Raw genomic sequence first — 20,976 nt, 5'->3', positions numbered from 1 at the left:
AGCCTTTCTTCTGCAAGCAAAACTGTTTACAGACATGTACAGGTAGTCCCCGGATTAAGAACGCCCGTTTTACAGATGATCTATAGTTAAGAACAGAGCCTATTTTAGCAAAATTCAAGTAAATACACAATGGTTTGAGTTAATTACACAATGCTACTTATAGAGTATTATACAATAATACTTACATACAAATTTGACTTAAGGACAGACCTTGGGAATGGAACTCGTTCTTAAACTGGGGACTACCTGTACTTCTGAACAAATCCCCATAAGGGTCAAGTCCCATGTAATCATTCTCAACAAGGAAATATTTACATACACAAACACACAAAATCAAGTGAAGAGAACAGGATTGAGCCTGTAGGTTTAATTCCTCCATATTTTTTTTTTAATCTTCATGATGCATGGTGAACTTTCTCAGTAGAGCAATACTCTATCCTCATTCATTCAAAACCCATTGTGAGGGGGAGGCTACATTAAAAATTATGCAGGAACCTGCACAAGCAGAGGCATCTATCAACAGTAGGCATTCACCTTTGAATATATGGAAAACTGTGGGGATAGGCAATGAAGACACAGTGGAAGTCATAGGGCCAGGGAAATCTCCTTTTTTAATTCCCAGGATTAGGATGATGAAGAATATCAATGAAGTCCTTATCTTTTCTTTCCTCTCAGCAAAATAAAATAAAATAAGATCTATTTACTGCTTGTAGAGGAAATAGACATTTGGATTTACAGTAGGAGTTTGAAATAAATGTTCCTTATTGTTTTAAATTGTAATCATTTTCTTGGTTAAAATATTCATTTTATAATTGATTCATTCATTAAATGCATTGATGTTCTTGATATTCTTATACATGCTGCTGTTTTTTTCTGTGACAACAGAACCAATTTCAGCAGCTACTTCTTGATGACACCCCTGGGGACAGTAGATCCAGTTTTAGTTTATTTATTATTTATCAGAAATTAATTGATACATTTTACAAGAATTCCTTGAATTCATGGCACATCTGTATAATGCTGGAGAAAAAAAAATGTCAGGAGGCAATAACTGAAATATCCTATGCTGCTCTGGGGAAGGTACCTGTTTCTCATCATTTGTGAAATGTTCCAAGGAAGTAGGAATTATTATTAAATAATTGAGCAATTTGCTCAGGGGCATTTAACCTATTTGGGGGAGGGGCACATTTTCCAAAAATAATGAAGCCAGAAGATGAAAATAATATCAAAGAACATTAGAGGAATTGAGTTGTATATAAAGTTATTATGCAGGAGAACTTTGAGAATCTTACCTTTCATCACATTTGATAGCAATAACATTATCCATCCCAATTCCAACGACTGCTGCTGCCTTTTTTATAGAATAGTGACTCTTAAATATTTTAGAGGAGAAAAACATCAAATAGCAAAAAAAGATCTTACAACATGCATTGGAGAAAAACAATTTCATAACTGCTCTTGTCTTAAAGAAAATGAGGAACAGTAACATTGAGTTTGAACCCATTACTGGTCTGCTAACATCAATGGGACTAGAGTTCAGTTTTAACAATCCTTGTATCTGGGAGTAAACCCCATTTAACCAAATCTGAGAAACCTATGAGTAGGTGTGTATAAATAAGTTGAGAGTCAAATTAAGACTTAACAGTGATGAAATTAAAGAAGGGAGCACATATCTTTCAAAATTCTCAATGCAGGGTGATCATGAAACTAAATACCTCCAAGTCAGGAAAAAATGTCAAATTATTTTTTGAGGGTGGATCATACTATCAACAATGGCCACGTACAATTTACTTCTTTTGCGGGGGGATGTTGCTGATGGAAGTACTTCCTCCATCTCTCTCAGTACTACCAATTTAATATCATTTTGGGGCATTATACAAGAAATAGCAACTAGAATAAACAATGTGAATCTGTTTCGAGAAAATTCTGCAAAGTTACCTTCTTGGTTGTAGGGAGGGTGAAAGAAATAACAAACATTTCCTGGCCGTATTGACATCTATGACAATAATTTTACTTTGGCCACCATATTTATTTTGTATTGGCTGTAACTGTTTTTAATTGATTTATGTTTTTACGACTGTTCGCCGCCCAAATGAAATGGGTGGCTATAGAAATCAAATAAATAAATAAAATAAAATGTGCTAAATTATTGCTCTGAGTGCTTAAGTCACAAATGAAATTACCAACTAAAGTGGGGGTTTTCAAGACTGCAGTCAGAATAATACCTCCATAATATAATCTATAATACAGTACTGTTGTGGTCCATGAGGAAAGTATAATCAAAGGTCATAATTCATTGATTTATAATTGATTAGTTTTTGATTGCTTAGGCTGGTCATCTTTCTTAGACTGTGACACTGACTAAAGTGAGTCACATTTTATGCACATTGGAATTTAAATTAGGCAAATCTTTCATATCTGATATTCTCTGGATATGGGGATTCTGTAGATCATAGAATTCTCCAGTTAGGATGGCCATTGGCCACGCTGGCTGGGAATTTGGGGAATATTCATATTCCCAAATTATATATTGTATAATTAATAACAATACATCTGGAATAACAATATACTAGAATAACAATACATCTAAAATAACAATACATCTAGAGCCAGGTGCCAAGTTGGACATAGCTGCATTAGATTGATGCAAAATCATATTATGCTAGCAATATGGAGCAAGGATGACTGCAACAGTCATAACTGTTCATAGGCCTAAGGATTCATTTACTAGTTACCAGTCATTGACTTTGCTAAGGGTTTTGCACAATGCCGCCCAGAGTCACCTTGTGTGAGATGGGCGGCTATATAAATATGATAAATAAATAAATAAATAAATAAATAAATAAATAAATAAAAATAATGCCTCTAGTGGCTGTCATGACAGAAATAATTCACAATGCAGTTAAACCACAAACTAACATTATTGCTATGAGAAGGCAAAATTTTCTCATCTCTACAACTAACCATGAATTATAGGTCAAGAATTCCTTCTCCATTCTGGCAGGGTAACTTTCTTCATAGTAAGTAATCAATTGATAAAATTAGGGAGAATGGAATTGAGAGTTGGTGAATGTCAACCCTTTGAGATAGGTAAAGTCAGGAAACAGGATTAATTAGGAGTCTTGAAATGTACTTAACGTGTTTGGGCATTGGGTATTGGGCACAGAATATTGAAAGCCTATCAAAGCCCTTCCCTACTTCAACTTTTAGTTAATACAATCAAAGTGGACTTGTTTTGAGTTTCTTTCTCATGCTTTCTACCTTCCCAGGACTCAGATACCTTTTCTGTAATGGTTCTACATTCTTCTGACATTCCTTCACAGTGACAGTTCATTCAACAATCATGTATTATTAAGATAATTGCAGTCTACCACAGTCAAATAACTTTATACAGACTTGATTGCACGCATAAATACTCACATGTTCAGAAACAAACAATATGATCTCTGGAAGGGCTGCCATGCCTTTGGTTTTAATCTCAGGGTAACGTTTATAGCGGGCAACTAAAACACTGTAAAGGTTTGATATGCTTCCCCCTAGGAAACAATTACATTTTATTGCCATTTGAATAGCTGGGTGTTCCTGGGAATGAATGCTTCATCTCACCATTTCAAGCCAAACAGACAAATTTCAGATACCAAATGCAGATTAGTTTAAATTATTACATGTGGTGAATATGGATCATCCACACAGGTAATCTTCTCAGTTCCAATTTTCTAGAATCAGTTTACTTCCATTCAGGACATTTTCAGTTCCAAGGCAAGTCTATGTAGTCATAGCAAGCCCATGAAAAGCTTGCTATGTAAGTACAGCTACCATGATTACATTCTTATCCACTAGGGTACAGCATAATTTTTCAGTGTTAAAAATGATGTTGCAATGATCCCAACATGCTGAATTCCACAACCCTCTATGATACAAGTGTCATATCACTGTTTCAGTCTGGTATGGTACATCTTTGTCAATCAGTGAAAATTGTTATCATCTCTCATCCACTGGTGATTTGTAGCATTGTTGTGCCACAAAAATAATTGAGAGTAGAGTGTAGAATAGGATGACTGAGGATGACTTTTTCTTTGAAAGTTCTGATTACAACTCATAGAGTGCAATTATTTTGCTATTTCTGTATTCATTTTAAGGAAGAGAGAAAATACTGAATGCAGCCCAAAGGTGAGATTGCTGTCTCCAAACCTGTGGTAGCTTAGATAATACCAGGCACCAGAACTTTGCTGAATGAAAATCCCTCTACTTTCCTCCCTCTACTGAAGTCATGCCCTATCACCCTCCCACAATTTTTCTTCTACTGAGGAATCAAAAGCAATTACTCCCTATCGTCTTCTGAGTAGGAAGATGGCACCTTTTTCCACATAGAAAGAGGAAGAAAAAGATAGCTGTCTCACTAGAAACGGAGGGGAAGGACCACCATAGGCTGGATGTAGAGGCTTGCAGGCCAGATTGTTGCCTGCAGGTCAAAGTTTCCTTAATCTGCCTTACAGTGACTTTGCATGTTTATGTGTACACAGGAAGAAAGAGGAAGATAAATTATCTTTAATCTGAGTAATACTTAACATTTTTAATTTACTTACCTGGAGAAAATATGCCATCTGACTCCCTTTCTTCCCATCCAATAATTTCCTGCATTTTCTTCAGTAGGATCTCCTCCATTATGATGAACACTGGTGCTATTTCATATGTAAACCTAATACATATTTTAATGTAAGCAATATACCACAGTCAGAAAACTTAGATGCAGAAACAGAAATAATGTACATCCAAATTGCTTGACAAAGATGAAAGCAAGACAGTGATGCAGATTTCCATCTGGGTCATGGAGAAAAGTTCTGTTCACAGAATCCGGTATCTATACATGCAGATAAAGCTATAGAAACCTATCTAGGCTGATGTGTGCATGCATTTCTATCACAAGGCTCATCTAGGACCTGACTGAATAGAACACTGGATGTGCCATTGGGCAAGTACTTATGACTACTTATGTGAAGCTAAACTTAGAATAATCATTCAGCATTCCTAGATTCACTCTTACTTTTCTCAAGTGCCTTTCTTACTATCCATTTACCATCTTCTAACTGATTACCAAGTATACTTTAGGATGAGCTGAATTATTAAGGGAATTATATCCAACCATTATTGAATTATTAATCATAATAAAATATTTTTTCTTATGTTATTTTAAATAATATTATAATCTAGTAATAGATCAACCTTTCTGGTATATATTACATTTGAATGTGAATGTTTAAAGCCTGAAAATGAGATTTTAAAGACAATGATGAATATGTGTCATCCTTTGGTGATATGTAGACACTAGTTGTGATTAGGTAATTTAGACTAGCTTGTACTCAATTGTTTTTAGGTTTCCCCTTCTTTAGATGGCCACTCAACCATCTAAAACGATGCGGGAAATAAATTGGAGTACACTTTGTAGTAATCATTTACTTATATAAAATACAGTTGTATCTTTTCTTTCATTTATAAAGGTAACATTTTATTTACACAGTAATAGTGGCTTGCCCAGAACCATCCTCCCTTTATGGTTAAACAAGATTTGGAACTGGAACAGCTCATGTTCATGCCCCAAATTTTGTTTATCCTGGCAAGCTGGCAAAGATAGTGACATCTGAGTGAAATGGCTTGAGTTGTTCAACTGATGTAAGTAAGATGTATATGAGATTTGATGTACTTGTTGATCTTATTCAGATAAATTTATAACAGAGGTAAGTATTATGACTGAGAAAAGTGTTCTGCTATTGTTAAAATTGTCTATCTTTCTGTCTTCTAAAGTATGGCTTTGTAGCTTGGCATAGATAGTTTTGTCACCATCTTCAAATGATAATGGTATTTTACTAGTTGGCCACTGAACAAAGATTGTTGTAAAACGCATTTATAAAGTCAGTCTTCTTTAACTAACCTGGTCCTATCAACCCCATCATCCCTTATTGGCTTAGCCACAGATCACTGGTGGTGGTGCTGCAGGTTGGGGCGGGGGGAGGAGGTGAGCTACAACCCCAACATAACTGAAAGGTTCAGAAAGGCTGCAGTTAGAACCAAACAGGCTTTGAGGCCAAATCTAATTTTCTTTAGATCTAAATGCCCTGTTAATCATGCTACATTTTGTCTGCCTGACTTGTCCTCTCTTACATTCATAGTTTTATGGTTCCCAAATGTTTTTAGTCATAGTTTTATCTGCCATTTTACAATTATTATGCTTCATATTTTAATGATTGATTAAACCAATAGTATTCCACTTTAGGATGCCTTAGACATACTATAAAAAAGGATTGAATGAACAACTTCTATAGAATTACAGACAGATTCAATAAATAGCAACAGCATTTATCAGCTATAGAAGTATTTCCTACTTTCACCCCCAAAAGTAAATACCATTGTATCCCATGTAAGTCCAGAGTGCAGAGCACAAAGCCTGATAGATATGTGCCGGTCTACGAAAAATATGTTCCATTAATAAAGTTCTGAAATGTTGTGGTACTCCATAAAATGCAGACACAGTTTTGTAGGTGTGAGGACATGGGAAAGTGGCAACTTTTTAAAACTGGTTTTATTATGAGCCCATTTAAACACTTTGAAATGGAAAAGTAAATATAAATATCTGAAGTGAATGAATGACTTGAAAGTGAATATACCATAACCATTTTTCAGTGTACTTCTAACTGAGAGACTAGAATACAAAAATTAACTCCAGATTTTGGCAGGATGGTCACATAAACCTGGCCACACCAACCGGCAGTCATTCTGTTTACCATGTGAGTACCAGATATATTTGATATTCATAGACCCATACAAATAAGAACTGTTATCAGGGAAAATGTGATAACCATTCTCTTTCATGTTTCTCTTTCACTTGTTATAGCATTCTCATTACCTCTGCCTCTATATTTTGTAGTCTCTCTGTAATGTTGACTGAATGGTTCTATATTATAGTGTGCTTTTACATTTTTGTCTGAGCCATTCTAAAACTCTCTCAATTAAAAAAAAAAACAATGTAAGGAGATTGAAAGGCAACTTGTGTCCTAGAATCACCTTCTTTCTATCACACTAGGATGATAAAACTTTATTTCTATTTCATGCTGCTTCATATACCATATGAAGACACTTGCTAAGATGGGCATACAAATTGAATAAATCAATAAATAAAAGTTGCTTTTGCTCATTCTAACTTTTCTATATTGAAACTTAATTTTACAGGAGGATGTCCTTGCAAGAAAAGGAACTGTAAGAGACTTCCTAATAGCAAATGTATATAAAATATGAATTGTAGAACAATTGATTTCACATCCATATTAAATAAGATTGGAGCTATAGTTGCATATTGCAGAGCTAGGTTTTAGGTTGCTGGTCATCTAGGAGTTTAAGGGTGTTATTGTATATACCAATTTTAAGTATCAAAGATGTTGCACATAAATCAGAGTGCTTAGCAATGAAAAAGGGCCTTTTTGAAGAGTTGAACTGAGGACATCTTGCACCACAAATGGCTCTCTTTGTTCTATCCAAATTATTAGATACTTAGCCCAAAAGAGGAACATGATTAAATTTGTTGACATTTTGTATAATTTGCCATGACCATTAATTCTGTTTGTATCTGAAACAGATACAAACTTCACCCTGATTCCTGTGAACTGACTTTCCAATAGATTTTTTCACATTTCTTACACAATGGCCATCTTGTTAAAATTTTACCATGGAGATGAATTCTGATGCTCAGAATGTCATATATGTAACCGAAGTATGAGGAAAAATATTTAGATTTTTTCTATGTTGATCAGAAGCACTACCCTCTTCTATACACAGGCAGCACTATTAATATCAGTAGGTGAGTTACTTCAGTGCTGAAGTTTGCTTTTCACAAAAATTGCCAAATCGTTTAATTTTGTTTCTCTTGAATGAAGAAAAATTGGTGGAGAGATCATGACTAATGAGACTACAAAAAATGTCAACGTTCATAGGGTTTTTCTTCTGGATGAATAGGAAAAATAACTTTTTAAAGAACTATGCAGTGTCAACATACTACTTCTTATAAGTAGCTTTTATTGGTACTTATTACTTATTGCACATGATCCAGCCAACCTATTAGACACAATGCATGAAGCATTCATTGTTTAAAATTTCAATCAGAGTTTTGTTAATACATTTGGGCAACTGAGGATTTACTAAGCTCTCCAAATCCTAAGCGTTTAGTGGACCATGTCATTCATGCTTCTTACCCAAAAAAAGGGAAATAGTCTCTGGGGAGTGGTAATTTGCAAACCACTCCAAACTATAGTCCAAATCCAGATGTGGAATTCTCTGCATGTGCTTTTTATTAAGAAAGGAAGTGTGGTTAATAACATGTGTAGTTTAATCCTAAACAGAAACATCTTTTTACAGTAGAAAAATATGGTTTTTCACAGAACAGTATACATACTCTTCCAATACATTGCAAATGCTTATTTATTCATTATTTGGTTTACAGTCTTGCCAATTGGTAAATGTACTTTGTTCTATATAAACACATAAACATCAAGAACAAAATAAAAATGGAAACAATGAGGCTGATAATATAAAAGCCAGGTACAAAACAAAGAAAAGTAATGCATTAAAATATTAAGTGGCTATTGGAACGTCTTGGTACTTAAAACAGTGTGTGTGTGTGTGTGTGTGTGTGTGCGCGCGCGCATGCACAGGCACATGTATAGAGAAGATTTCCCTGAGGGTGGTGGCCTTTGGAGAAGAATCTTTGTACACAATCTTAGCAACTGGACATGAGCAATAGGGCAAAAATCCTTTCTTTGTTGGGGCTCATACATTCTTTTAATTCTTAAACAGAAATTTAATATGCTGTTGAAATATTATTTAATCTCACATTAATCCCATATAAAACTGAGATTACAGTACATACATGTTTGTATTTGCAGTAGCTGTCAGCCATTCTCCAGCAAGTCCTATAATGTCAAGGCCACTGGAGAGTTGGTTGAAATAACGAGGATGTCCTTAAAAATACAAATGTCAGAAATACATCATTTTAACACACTCTTACTATTGCAATAAAGCATCCACAGGCAGTTGGAAGATAGTGTAAAAAAGCACTTTGCCTGGTGCCTGTGTGTCATGTATGTAAAAGGAGTTCCTATTTTTATGGGAATATAATATCCATTAAAACATTCATGGCACAGTGACAGTCTACCTTTCCCTCATCAACAATCTGCATTAAAAAAGACATTTCTGAGAGATGCATCCAAAAAAGAATACTGCCAAATATTATACAGTACATGAAAGCTTACACTGAGGAGATTTATATTTTAAAAGTCTGCATCAAAAAAGCTTATGTCGTAAAACTTAGCATCAGGGGACTTTGTGTTCAGTTCTGGGGAGTGCCGTTCTCTCTATCTCAGCTTCACTCTCCACATTTTCCACTCCCTGCTCTGTTTCTCTTGCCCTACAACACTTGAACCTCTTAATATGTTTGCTTGTCTGCATTTCCTCATCTCTCACCCTTCTCCCCGCCTTCTCTCAAAAGTTTTGCATGTTTTGTTGCAAATGAAAACAAATGAGACTCTGTTACAGATATACTTTTCAAATCCATTAAATACCTAATAGACCATCTTTTCCGTGCAGGCAACAGCCTCCTGGATTACGACTATAACAGAACAGAACAGAATAGAACAGAATACTTTATTGTCATTTCACTATACACTACACACCAAGTGCATAATAAAATGAAATTCCGTCGCAATTGACTAACAATTTTCTATAGGTACTGAAGGTGCTACTAGTCACTCAGTCAAACTAAGCTACACTTAATACTAACCTGCACATTGGTTCAGACATAGCAGATGCTTGTTTCTTTCCACCAGGCTCATAAGGCAACATGAAAAAGTCACATATAAGGGAGATTAATGTGCCTCCCTTCCCCCTCTTTAATTCAACGGGGAAGGACTGTAATTCTGAATAAACCCCTATGTGCAAAGTTATTGTAATATGTACAGGACAGAACAGTATATACACACACTCTTCTCTACCATGCAAACAGGTGAGTGTAGAAACTACTCCTGGGGCTATTGTGAAGTGGAAGTTTGGACAAAAACATTAGTTTATTATGTGATTAAACATGGTAGTATACAAAGGAACCTAAGACAAGAATTCTAACTCTTGTTTTGGACAGGACCAGCCAAATACCTCTGCAAGCTGACAAGAAAAAGCAAAGGCAAGATTCTTCTACTGATATCAGTCTTTAGCTTGCAGTATTTGGAACCATTCTGCCTTTAAAAGTTAAGTTTTGTTTAAATGATGGACAGTCATTGGAACAATTGGTGCATTATGAAAAACAATGCTGCAAGCCACATTGTACTATTAGTTACCTGTTTTAACACCATATTTCAAGGTATCCCTACAGTCCACAAGAATTTGCTCCAGAGGTTCTGGGTGATCAGAGAGTTCCACATTGAAGCCTTCTAGCCCTTCCAGAAGCTGATGGGGGTGGTGGAAATCAAGCACTTTGCTCTTTCTGTCATAGGCCTTTTTGATATAACTCAAGAGAATAGTCACCACTTCATGAAGAAAATGTTCAGTGCATTCCTCGCCATTCCAAGCTGGCAACAAATCTAAGGAAACAACCCCCAATAAAATAACATTTTGTGAAAACTAGAGTTTAGGAGGAATGTAATGGCAGAGGTGCCTTTTTAGAGAACTGCCATACAGTTGGAGGATTCCTTCACAATTGTACCTCCCCAACTGAAGAGGAAAACAAAGTTCTCCACTGATATCCCTAGCTCTTCCATTTGTTTCTTTGCTTTATAAAAATATAAGCAATCTTTCCAAGTACAAACTTTCCCAAATAGAGGTCCTTCCAAAAAGACCTGTTAAATGCAAAGTGTTAAGCCATTTCCTGAGAGTCATGTGCTAACAGATCCAATAAACGGTCAATTCTACTGAGCGGAATCAGAGAATGATGCCACATAGAGATTAAGAAAGTGAATAAAGTAGTGGAGCAAAACTTTACTCACTTTAGAAAAGACCGAAGCCATCTGAAGTTTCCCTATACATGCCAACATGTATTCTTTCAAACACAATAAAATGTTAATATTACCTGATTCATATATGTTTGAAAAATTTGTCACAGAGCTCTGAAATGTAGATATTTTTTTCCTTTCCTCACATTCTCCATGGAAAGTAGAAATATGTTTGGATCTCTGTTGGTGAGGTTCTGAATGGGCTGGTTCATCTGGGAAAATAGCACAAGAATAATCATCTTTTTAAAAGTTACTACATCAATGTTTGAGTGGCTGGTAGAAGATCTTAGATGATTAAATGTCTGGCCTAAAGGTTACGGTAACTGCCCTAAAAGGTAGCCTGAAACAGAAATACTGTATGAGAGAATTTTAGGAGCAGAAACAAAATAACTAATTTTGTCTTGTTTTTTTCTTCTTCTCGCCCTCACATTTTTGTCTGTTTTGCTACATAGTGTTATAGGTTTGCTAGCTTTATTTTATAATAATCAGTTTTTCTAGAGTTTGAGCATGTCACTTCCTTCTCATCTTCAGTCTTCTATTTTCTTTTGTTGGCTTATGGTTTCAACTAATATTTTTTTATATCTTCAGCCATAAATGTGATTGGTAGACTTGCACATGCTATATGTGCGATCTTCATCTCCATTATGAGATTAGGTTCATGGGCAGAGAGAGCAGAATCAGGCATGCTGGCCCCACTTTTCTCCTGCCCAGCCTCATTACTATCCACATCTTGGTTTGAGAAGTCTCCAGCTGGCAGCCGCCATGCATACATAGTCCCTCCATAGAGTTCCATGTCATATAGAAAACATGGAGTGGGCAGCCATAATAAATTTAATGTAAATAAATAAATAGTACACAACAGGCCAGGTTCCCTTTACAACACAGGGGAAGTGAATACCACAAAAGAACTGTTGTCTTTATTTCTGGTTTCTTTATACTTTCTTTTTCTCCTGTTTTGTTTCTGTAGGTTCAAAGCAGGCCCATAAACTGATCAGTTCCTGGAATATCAGTTAGGCATGTGTGGTTTTATTTTTTAAAAAAGTTATTTCCTTGAACATAAACTCATAGGTAACATACATACATGTTCTTGTATATAAACCTATGTGCACCTTAGGGGTTTCCTGAATAATCTCGTACTTGTTGGTGTCTATGATTTCCAGTCTGATCAGAATTCAGCCATCTGAGGTCACTACTAAAGGGAATTATAATAATTTAATTAAACACCATGAATTGAAGGATTTCACATCCTGTGAAACTATAGTGACATTTACAATTTCCTAATGAATGTAGTTATTTATAGGGTGCCCCATTCTTCATAACACCTTTGCCTAACTCATAACTATATTGAAAACCAGAAGAATTGTTAGAGCTTCATCATGTATTTGTGCAAATCCGTGCCCCCCCCCGCCACATCCCGTGAATGGGTGAAAGAGATTTCATCTTCTTCTCTTTGGCCTGATATTACTGAAAATAATAACCATTCATGGCACAGCCACAGGACATAGAAAATGCACCTGGTTTCTTTAATTTGAAAAGACATTGGTAAGGTGGATGATATTTGATTTGATTCTTACACAGCCTGTAACTGAACTTCAGCTCAAGAAATAATCAATGTGATTTTGGAGGGCCCCTTTTTCTAGTAGTTTCAGCAGGTGTATATAATGCCTATGGCCATTCTGAATGAAATAAACATTGGTAAGATGAGAGATGTGGAATGTTCTGCCCATCTTTGTTGTTATTTGATAGTGCTTTGCTCTGAAACTATATTTACTTTTTAAACAATATTTTAAGAAAGCGTATTCAGTTTGTCTGCAAATGTTTAATATGCTCATTTACTTTTATGACATGCAGTATCTTCTTTAATATGCACAAAAGAAGAACAAATTAAATATCAAGTTTCGTAAACATAGGAGCAGCCCTCATCTCATTTATGCTCTTGTAGACTGAAGTCTCTGCCAATCTGTCCATGTTTCAATGGAATTTTAATATCACTAAAAGAGAACAGAACAAAATAGAGAACAAATCATTATAAAGTGAGAGTGAAGTGTAAACCTCACAGTATGAATACGCAGATTAAAATGATGTCACCATGCAAGTACCAAGTTGTGTAAACTTGCTTTGGAATAGCTTTTTTTTTTACATGGCTTTATGGCATTCAAACAAAAACTGAACTTGTCTTCTGTGCTTTCCCTTGTTCTGTGCCCCTACCTTTTCTCTTCTGTGTTTAACATAAAAGGACCAAGACCCAGTTAACTGCTTTCATTCCCCAAATTGTATGATCAAATCTACCAACAGCAAAACACAATGCCTTCTTTAGAATGGGTGAGGTTTTTTTTCTGTGTGGGAAAAATGGTGAGGCACACAAGCAAGACAAAGACCAGTCCTACCTTACTATTTTGACATCCAAGCCTATTATTTTCAAATGTTCCTACTTCCTTCTCCTCGCACGCATTCCCCATTAAACAGTCTCACAGTTTTAAAGGCCTAGAAAATTTTCCTCACTCATTTGTGTGCAACATATTGCTTTGCCCTGCTAGGGACTTCTTGAAGCAGGTTTTCAAGTGATGCCTGTGCAGCAGAAACTTTGGTCTCCATGCTAGTCACGCCAGACCTCCTTCACTATTTTCCTATCAAAGTGATGCACTCACAACGATCCATACTTCCTGTTTGGTCCAGCATGACCCATCCACTGTTTCTGGAGAACAGGAAGGCATCACCTAATCCTTCACCCTACTCCAGGATGCAGTGAACACAACCTCTGCCCATGTTTTCTTACTTCACCTCAGAACTAGTGTTTTCTACTTTCTGACAGAAGAAGGAATGACAACTAGTTTGTCTGCCACATTTCACTGAGTTGTGAACGGGCTAGTATGGGCTCCCTTGTTGCCACATTGCACAGCCATTTTATTTGGGCTGCAGAACTGAATGCCCTACTCAACAGGAATCTCCTCAGGATTTCAGTACACTATCCACTTCCCTGAAGAGAACAAGTTAACATAATCAGCTAGATCTTTAATTGACATGATGAAAGGTATGGCAGGAATATAGCCTCTTACTTCCAAAATAAATAAGTAATAAAATCCAAAATAGCCTTTGGATTTTATTACTTATAATTTAATAATAATAATAATAATGGTAACAAAGTTAAAGCAACAAAATGCACACATAAAACCAGTTTTAAAATTAAAATTCTTGCATTTCCCCAGGTTTGACTCCATAATATTTCCTGCAGGGATTGCTGTAGTAGGGCTCCACTAGCATGGTCATATGGTATTGTCGTCTTCTTTTTCTTTCCTTACTTCCTAGTCTAGTAACAGTCTTGGGTGGTATGTCATCTGAGTACCAACCAGATCTAGCCCTGATTAGCTTTTCTGTATTGGCTAACGTTGGCTACCCACCTCCTGGGATGCTCTGTCATTAGCTGTTCACTCTCCTTTTCTCTCTACCTCCAGTAATACTCAAGATGTGTGTGTGTGTGTGTGTGTGTGTGTGTGTGTGTGTATATATATATATATATATATATATATATATATATATATATAAAAACTTATGGGATAATAAATTAATTAGTCCTGAATGTACTACAATAATTCTTTTTGTTTTTACTGCAACAGTTTAATATGGCTACCCCACTGAAAAGTATTTGTGACATTGGGGTGGGTCATGGTAATAAAAGTTTTCTACTGCAGATTTTGAAATATTTGCATTGTGTTATTTTTAGAATTCAGCAGAAAGCAGCACAAGGGGATATCAAAACCACACATAAAAAGTCTGATATCTATATTGCTTCATTTGATTTTTGTTGAAATGTTCTCCATGGAAAGTGGAGAATAACACTGATGATGTATTTAATAGGTTTTTCTCTCTAAAAAAAATCTTGCCTTGAAAAATAATTCCAAAGATTTGCACCTCCTACAGAAGTTTACATTATAAGCATCAATCTCTAAATATGTTTTATGGATTTTTTAACACACATGGCAATTTGGCTTTGTCATTAAAACTATACTGTATTGAAAACACAGATTTGTTCTTTGCCCATAATCTTTTTTTTAAAAGATTATTAGCTACATTTCAAATGGAAGAAGTTACTTTTCTCACTTTTGCAAAATAACAGTGAAGTAATTACATTGATCTAATCCCTATGGCTGACTCGTTTTAAACATTAGCCAAACACTTTCTAAGAGATGTGGGTGAGATAAACAAAAGGTGCTAAAAATTGTCAGTGAATGGTTAAATCTTTGCTACTAGATGACTTTACCATATATAAACTTCCCATGCACCTTTCTATTTTTAGCAAATTTGAATGCACTGGATGTTCTATGAACCACACCAGATATCCACATGTAGTCCTGTATCTTAATCAATTTCTTGGAGGAGGAGGAAGAAGAAGAGGAAGAAGGCAAAAAGATAAATTGGAGGAAAAAAGCATACATGGGGCAGTTACAACACCGAAGCTGCTGATTTCTGTAGAATTTCATATTTTAAGTGAGGGCAAATGTTCTACAAAGGCTCACCTTTTACAGAGACAGTATAGTTAATATTTAAAGTACATAAGTTTGACAGAGGGGACCTGGCTTTAAATCTTGACTTTATCATCAAGCTTGCTGGGTTGCCTTATGACTCATTATCTCATAATTTGCACTATCTTCCAGGATTCTCGTGGAAATAAAGGAGAATTGAGCTCTTTGGAGATGATAGGGTCTTACAGAAAGTTTGAAAGTTTCAAATCAGATCAGTCTCAACTAGGACAGAATTCTGCAGCTGTAGGACTGTGTTCAGATGCCAAGAGAGCATTTGTGCTCTTTGTGTTACTGCCAATTAATCTAGATTACTCCAATTATTCTAAATAAATTAAAGTAGAGTATCACAGAACTTTCTGGGGTGGGGGTGGGGATAGGGGTGGAATAGAAGGATACTGTTATATTCTCACACTCAAAATGGTGGGCACCCCAAAGACATGTTTCCCAGGGTTTTGATTTGGTTTCCCTGAAATACATTGTAGAAGATATGCTGCTTTTAGACTGATAGAAAGCTCCAAAGCTTTGCATAAGTATTGTTTCCACGGCTTCATCTTGTCTGAGTTTCTCCCAGCTACCACAAGATGCTCCTATTGGCCATATCCTTCACAGATCAAATTAGTACATACATTAGGGAGAAGAAAAGCCATCTTGTTGCAGAAGAGTCCAGGAGGACAAAGCTAGCTCAATAACAAGGAAATTTATCTTGTTATTTTGCCAGAGACAATTTAATTCACTTCCTTCTTGTTTTATTTATAGAACCACAGGTTTGGAGAGCACTGCAGATGCTCACACACTTCACAACTTTTTGCTTGTTCCATTGTTATATAAACCAGTGACCTTACTACTAAGCTGTAACTTATCACAGTGGCTAGGTCCACACTTCACATTATACTAAAACCAAATGTACCACATTATGACCTTCCATAAAGTATGATCCCAGCAAACCACCTTGGATCCAAACTATTTAAGGATCTACAGAGTATTTTTAGTTCCCTGAATTGTACCTAGAAGCAGATCATAGGGTTTATAGTCATGTACTTCCTGCATTAGACAGCCAGATTGGTGTAGCGGTTAAGGCACCAGGGTAGAAGCCAGGAGACTGAGTTCTAGTCCTGCCTTAGGCACCAAGCCAGCTGGGTGACCTTGGGCCAGGCACTGTCTCTCAGCCCTAGGAAGAAGGCAATAGCAAATTACTTCCAAAGTCTTGCCAAGAAAACTGCAGGCAGTCACCAAGTGTCAACATTTCCTTGAAGGGACAAAAAAAAAAAAAAAACACCTTTCTGCACTACTTCTAGAAGGACATCAATTTCTTACTAGCTTACATCTACACTACAGTGTTGCAACAATGAATCCACTGGCAAAGGAAAACCACAAATGGTTGTTTGGAAAAGTGTGTTTATTCTCTGAAAAACAAAAACAGATTACTGTTTTCTTTTTTAATAAAAAGCACATGTGCAACATTCAGAAAAAAGCGGATGAAAAAGTTATGTGTCCCATGAAGTTTAGTTCCATAATGAGATTCTAAATATACTCATGCTTTAAAAAGGTTTCTTGGGGTTATTTTAAAAATTAATTGTAAAATTATGTTTTCAGTTCCAACCCCCAGGAAAAAAAAAAGAAAAAAAAAGGTTTTAAAGTTTTAATTATTTCTTTTCCAGCACACTTTTTCCCAGTAAAAACCACAAATGAATTACATGAATCATTTTGAGAAACCCACAGAAATACAAGGGTTTATCTGCAATAACTTTTTCCTGTTTTTCTTTTCTCCCCTCCTTGCAGCTGTTTTCCCCATAGACATCCTCCAACTATCATCAACATGCTTTTGAAAGAGTCTTCCCCCATTCCCAAGATCCAGATGAGCTACAGAGCAATCCTAAAGTTGTTTTGGAACTCTTGAATAGCTAGGTTTTTTGGAGGGGGGAGATGATCAGACAATGATACCTGAAGACTTACTTGTTGTGTGGGTAATCATCTGGAAATCCATCTGTTTGCCTCTGAATAATCATGCACCACTGAGTAATATCCACAGTAGTAAAAAGGAAAAAAAGAAAAAAGAAAAAATTGTAGCAATCAAATTGAATGTGTATGTATTCATGAATGTACGTCCTGCTGAACTTATTTATTTTATTGTGGAGCACATAGTTTTATATTTCTAGACTGCTCAGTGCTTCTGGGCGTTCCACTACTTGATAGGAAGATGGGTGGAGGCAAAAGTTTCTGATTTAATTTATGACAGACTTTTTTTTTTAAAGAGACAGTGTTGCTTTTATAACTATAGCCATTTGTTCACTCTTGTTCGCCAAACTGAACAAGAACTGATAGGAAAAAAATGCATGGCACTGATATGGCTTGGCAGATTGGTCTTCTTTTTCCCTATCTTTCTGGAATGATCATGAAAAGAGGTTTTCATGAAAAGAGGTTTTTAAAAAGAATGTACTGTTGGCTGAATCAGGAAAAAAAAAGGCTGTTCAATGAAATATTTTGGAATCTCCAGGGCATATACAAAGCAGGATATATCCAGAGATAGAAAGGAAAATCTGGTTTGCTGTTTGGAATGGGAAGCTCTTTGTGCTTCAAGATATAGCTGATGGGAAATAAACATGAGTCAACATCATTTATTTCCCATCATTTTGCTCGTCATTTATTTCCCATAAATAAACTCATGTTCAAAGGATAGGAAAACACCTATGGAACCTACTCTGGCATGGTGCACAATGCTTTCTCTATAGCAATATGTACACCTTCTTTGGGATGGAATGAAATAATGTTATGCCAAAATTTGCCTTGCAGTTTTTCAAAACTTTTCTTCCCCTTCCACAGGCCTCTGTTTTTCTACCACATCCTCAGGATGCTTGAGAGTTTGGAGGTAGGAAGTTTCCTGTATTGGTAGAGATAAGGGTGAAACTGTTCCTATAATTTTCTGATGTTTCTTTCCATCACTCAGAGGTTTCTCTGGCTGTCCTGATTTCTAAGTTTGAAAATGTTTAACAATACCTTCTCTTGGAATCTAATTAAGGCACCGGAAGCATGAATGCAATACCATACCATACCATACAAATAATTTTATTGATTAGTTGCCTGACCATTTCAAAAAAACTATAAAAACAATATAGAAAAAACAGTAGGACATATTCATCATAAATCATTACCCCTGCAGACAACCCCAATCTGTTCTAGCTAGTCTATCCTCTTCATTTTTTGTAAAGTAATTTTATTAAGATGGCTGGTGTGGGTCTTCCGGGCCGTGTGGCCGTGTTCTGGAAGTTTTGTTTCCTAACGTTTCGCCAGCACCTGTGACCGGCATCTTCAGAGTGCAGGAGCACAGACAGGAGCAGGAGATTCACAAACACCAGCACAGTTTCAATAAAAAAGAGGAGAGTCTAAAAATCAACAAAACCTGGCTACCAATCCTGAAAAATACAGCCTGCAAAAGGTCAATGAACTCAGCTCAACTACCAGGACATGTGAACAGTTCACACAATGAACTTGCTAATCACCCCCAGCAGCCCCTCGTTAACAATTCAATAGAAGAAAAAACCCTGCCTAATCCCCAGGAACATACACACAGATGCGACACCAAAACAAGCAGCCACTCAGTAATCCAACCCCCCCCCCCACACACACACCCAATCCCCCCCTTTCCCCCCCTCAGATCTCTATAAATACCCACAAAGGGTCACATCACCCTGGGCATAGAGAGAACTGCTCCTGTCTGTGCTCCTGCACTCTGAAGATGCCGCTCACAGGTGCTGGCGAAACGTTAGGAAACAAAACTTCCAGAACACGGCCACACAGCCCGGAAGACCCACACCAGCCATCGTATGCTGGCCGTGAAAGCCTTCGATAATTTTATTAAGCATTACATAAAAAGATAAAAATTAATACAGAGAAAAATAAAAGAACAAAAAGAAACAAAAAAGTGCAGAAAATAAATAAATAAAAATTCTTTTCTTAAATTCTTAAAACCTTGTCATTCAGTCCTGATCAGCAAAAGTCCATTAAGAGATGACAACATATCTATTTTAACCTTGATCAAATAAACCAACTTTAAATTCCTTCCTTTTATTTATTTTATTTATGCAATTTCTATAGCCCTCCATCTCAATCCAAGTGACAACAATCTTGATCTTTAATCCTTTCAAATAATGTCCTAAAAACTTGATTTCTTTTCATTTTTTCTTTGTCCCTTCTCACAAAATTCTTCAAAACAAATCTCTTTTGTAAATCCAATATTGGGAAGTTATCCAGGTCACTCTTTCTGTTTGTTATTTGTATATTCCTTTTAATTATTAAGACATTAGCCAGTTTCATTTGTATATACAGTGTAGCATCTTTTTCCATGTCATTCTTGTAGCCTGTCATTTTTAAATCCACTTTCAGATCAGTCTCTGTCTATCCTCTTCAGAATAGTCTTTGATATAAAAATTGCAATCTTGCTAGTAATATGCAAGTTTGTTCTCTGCGAGAAGTAAGACAGTTTCTTCTGGGTGTCCCAATATTTTTTAGTTTTAAAGTAAAGAGTAAGCGTAAGTTTTAAAGTAAACAGCCCTTTCCATAGAATACGGTCTGCAATCAAATAGGATATGTGTGATGTCTTCAATAGCTGGTACACCACATATACACATTCTTTCTTTGAATGCATTAATGCAAAACACTGGTGAGATGACTGCATGAGACAGGTCATCACACACACCTGGTCACCTCCCAAGTAAATTAGCACAGGAATGGCACTTTCCACTCCTGAGAATTTATCCTATTCCTCTGAAATAAAATTTGAGAGCAAATTCTCTTTCATAAATTGAGTAAGGATGGGTTAAAAAAAACAAAACAAAACCCTGCATATTGTTTGAATCAATAGATGGATAGAATGAATAAACTAATTATTCCCCAAATGCTGTGCTTTAAAAAAAAAAGTAATTAATATACTATTAATGAATGTAATAGTAGCAAATGTGTTCAGCATTTAGGCCCAGATTTGAATAAAGAAGAATACATAATTCAGCTCAGCCAACGGCTGTTAAAAGATATTGTATCTGGATTGCTGGTTTCTCATCTTTGGACAGGACTGAATATTGCTAAATCAGTTCCTCTCTTCCTACAACATTCCAGATTCTGTTCTTCCTAGAATCTTGAACCCTGGCATAAATTTCTAGAATACTATGTGAGATGTGGCTTTACACAAGTTGATAAACGACAGCTCCCAACACCTTCATGACTAGCTGTGCTGTTCAGAGAGCCACCAGTTCATCACCTCTGCCAAACACTAAACATTTATTACAGCACTTTGTGAAACAACAGAAAATATAACATGCTGTGTTTAAAATATAAATGATTAGCAATAAATTAATAATAATCTTCATTTCCCCCCAGTGCTAATTCATTGTGAGGCTTAATTAATATATATTCTGTTCACTGAGTCCTATTTTAGTCAT

General features: G+C 36.0%; 1 protein-coding gene across 2 annotated transcripts in view; it reads right to left on the bottom strand.

Moving 5' to 3' along the window:
- Window positions 1-17,699, bottom strand: part of LOC103053958 (glutamate decarboxylase 1-like) — a 33,024-nt gene extending 15,325 nt beyond the window's left edge. For both annotated transcript variants that reach the window (XM_088130749.1, XM_088130751.1), the window contains exons 1-7: window positions 17,498-17,699; window positions 11,102-11,236; window positions 10,374-10,616; window positions 8,915-9,005; window positions 4,587-4,699; window positions 3,421-3,536; window positions 1,293-1,372 (exon numbers count right to left, since the gene is read on the bottom strand). In XM_088130749.1, the coding sequence (XP_087986875.1) occupies window positions 1,293-1,372; window positions 3,421-3,536; window positions 4,587-4,699; window positions 8,915-9,005; window positions 10,374-10,616; window positions 11,102-11,236; window positions 17,498-17,528 (809 nt within the window). In that variant the 5' untranslated portion in view covers window positions 17,529-17,699. The remainder of the gene's footprint in view (window positions 1-1,292; window positions 1,373-3,420; window positions 3,537-4,586; window positions 4,700-8,914; window positions 9,006-10,373; window positions 10,617-11,101; window positions 11,237-17,497) is intronic.
- Between the last annotated feature and the right edge of the window lie 3,277 nt (window positions 17,700-20,976).

Source organism: Python bivittatus, unplaced genomic scaffold (genome assembly GCF_059951505.1).
Source record: "Python bivittatus isolate LINGU-HERP-01145 unplaced genomic scaffold, Pbiv_v1 ctg000840_np1212, whole genome shotgun sequence".
Classification (NCBI taxonomy): Eukaryota; Metazoa; Chordata; class Lepidosauria; order Squamata; family Pythonidae; genus Python; species Python bivittatus.
This window is presented reverse-complemented; position numbering and strand designations above follow the sequence as displayed.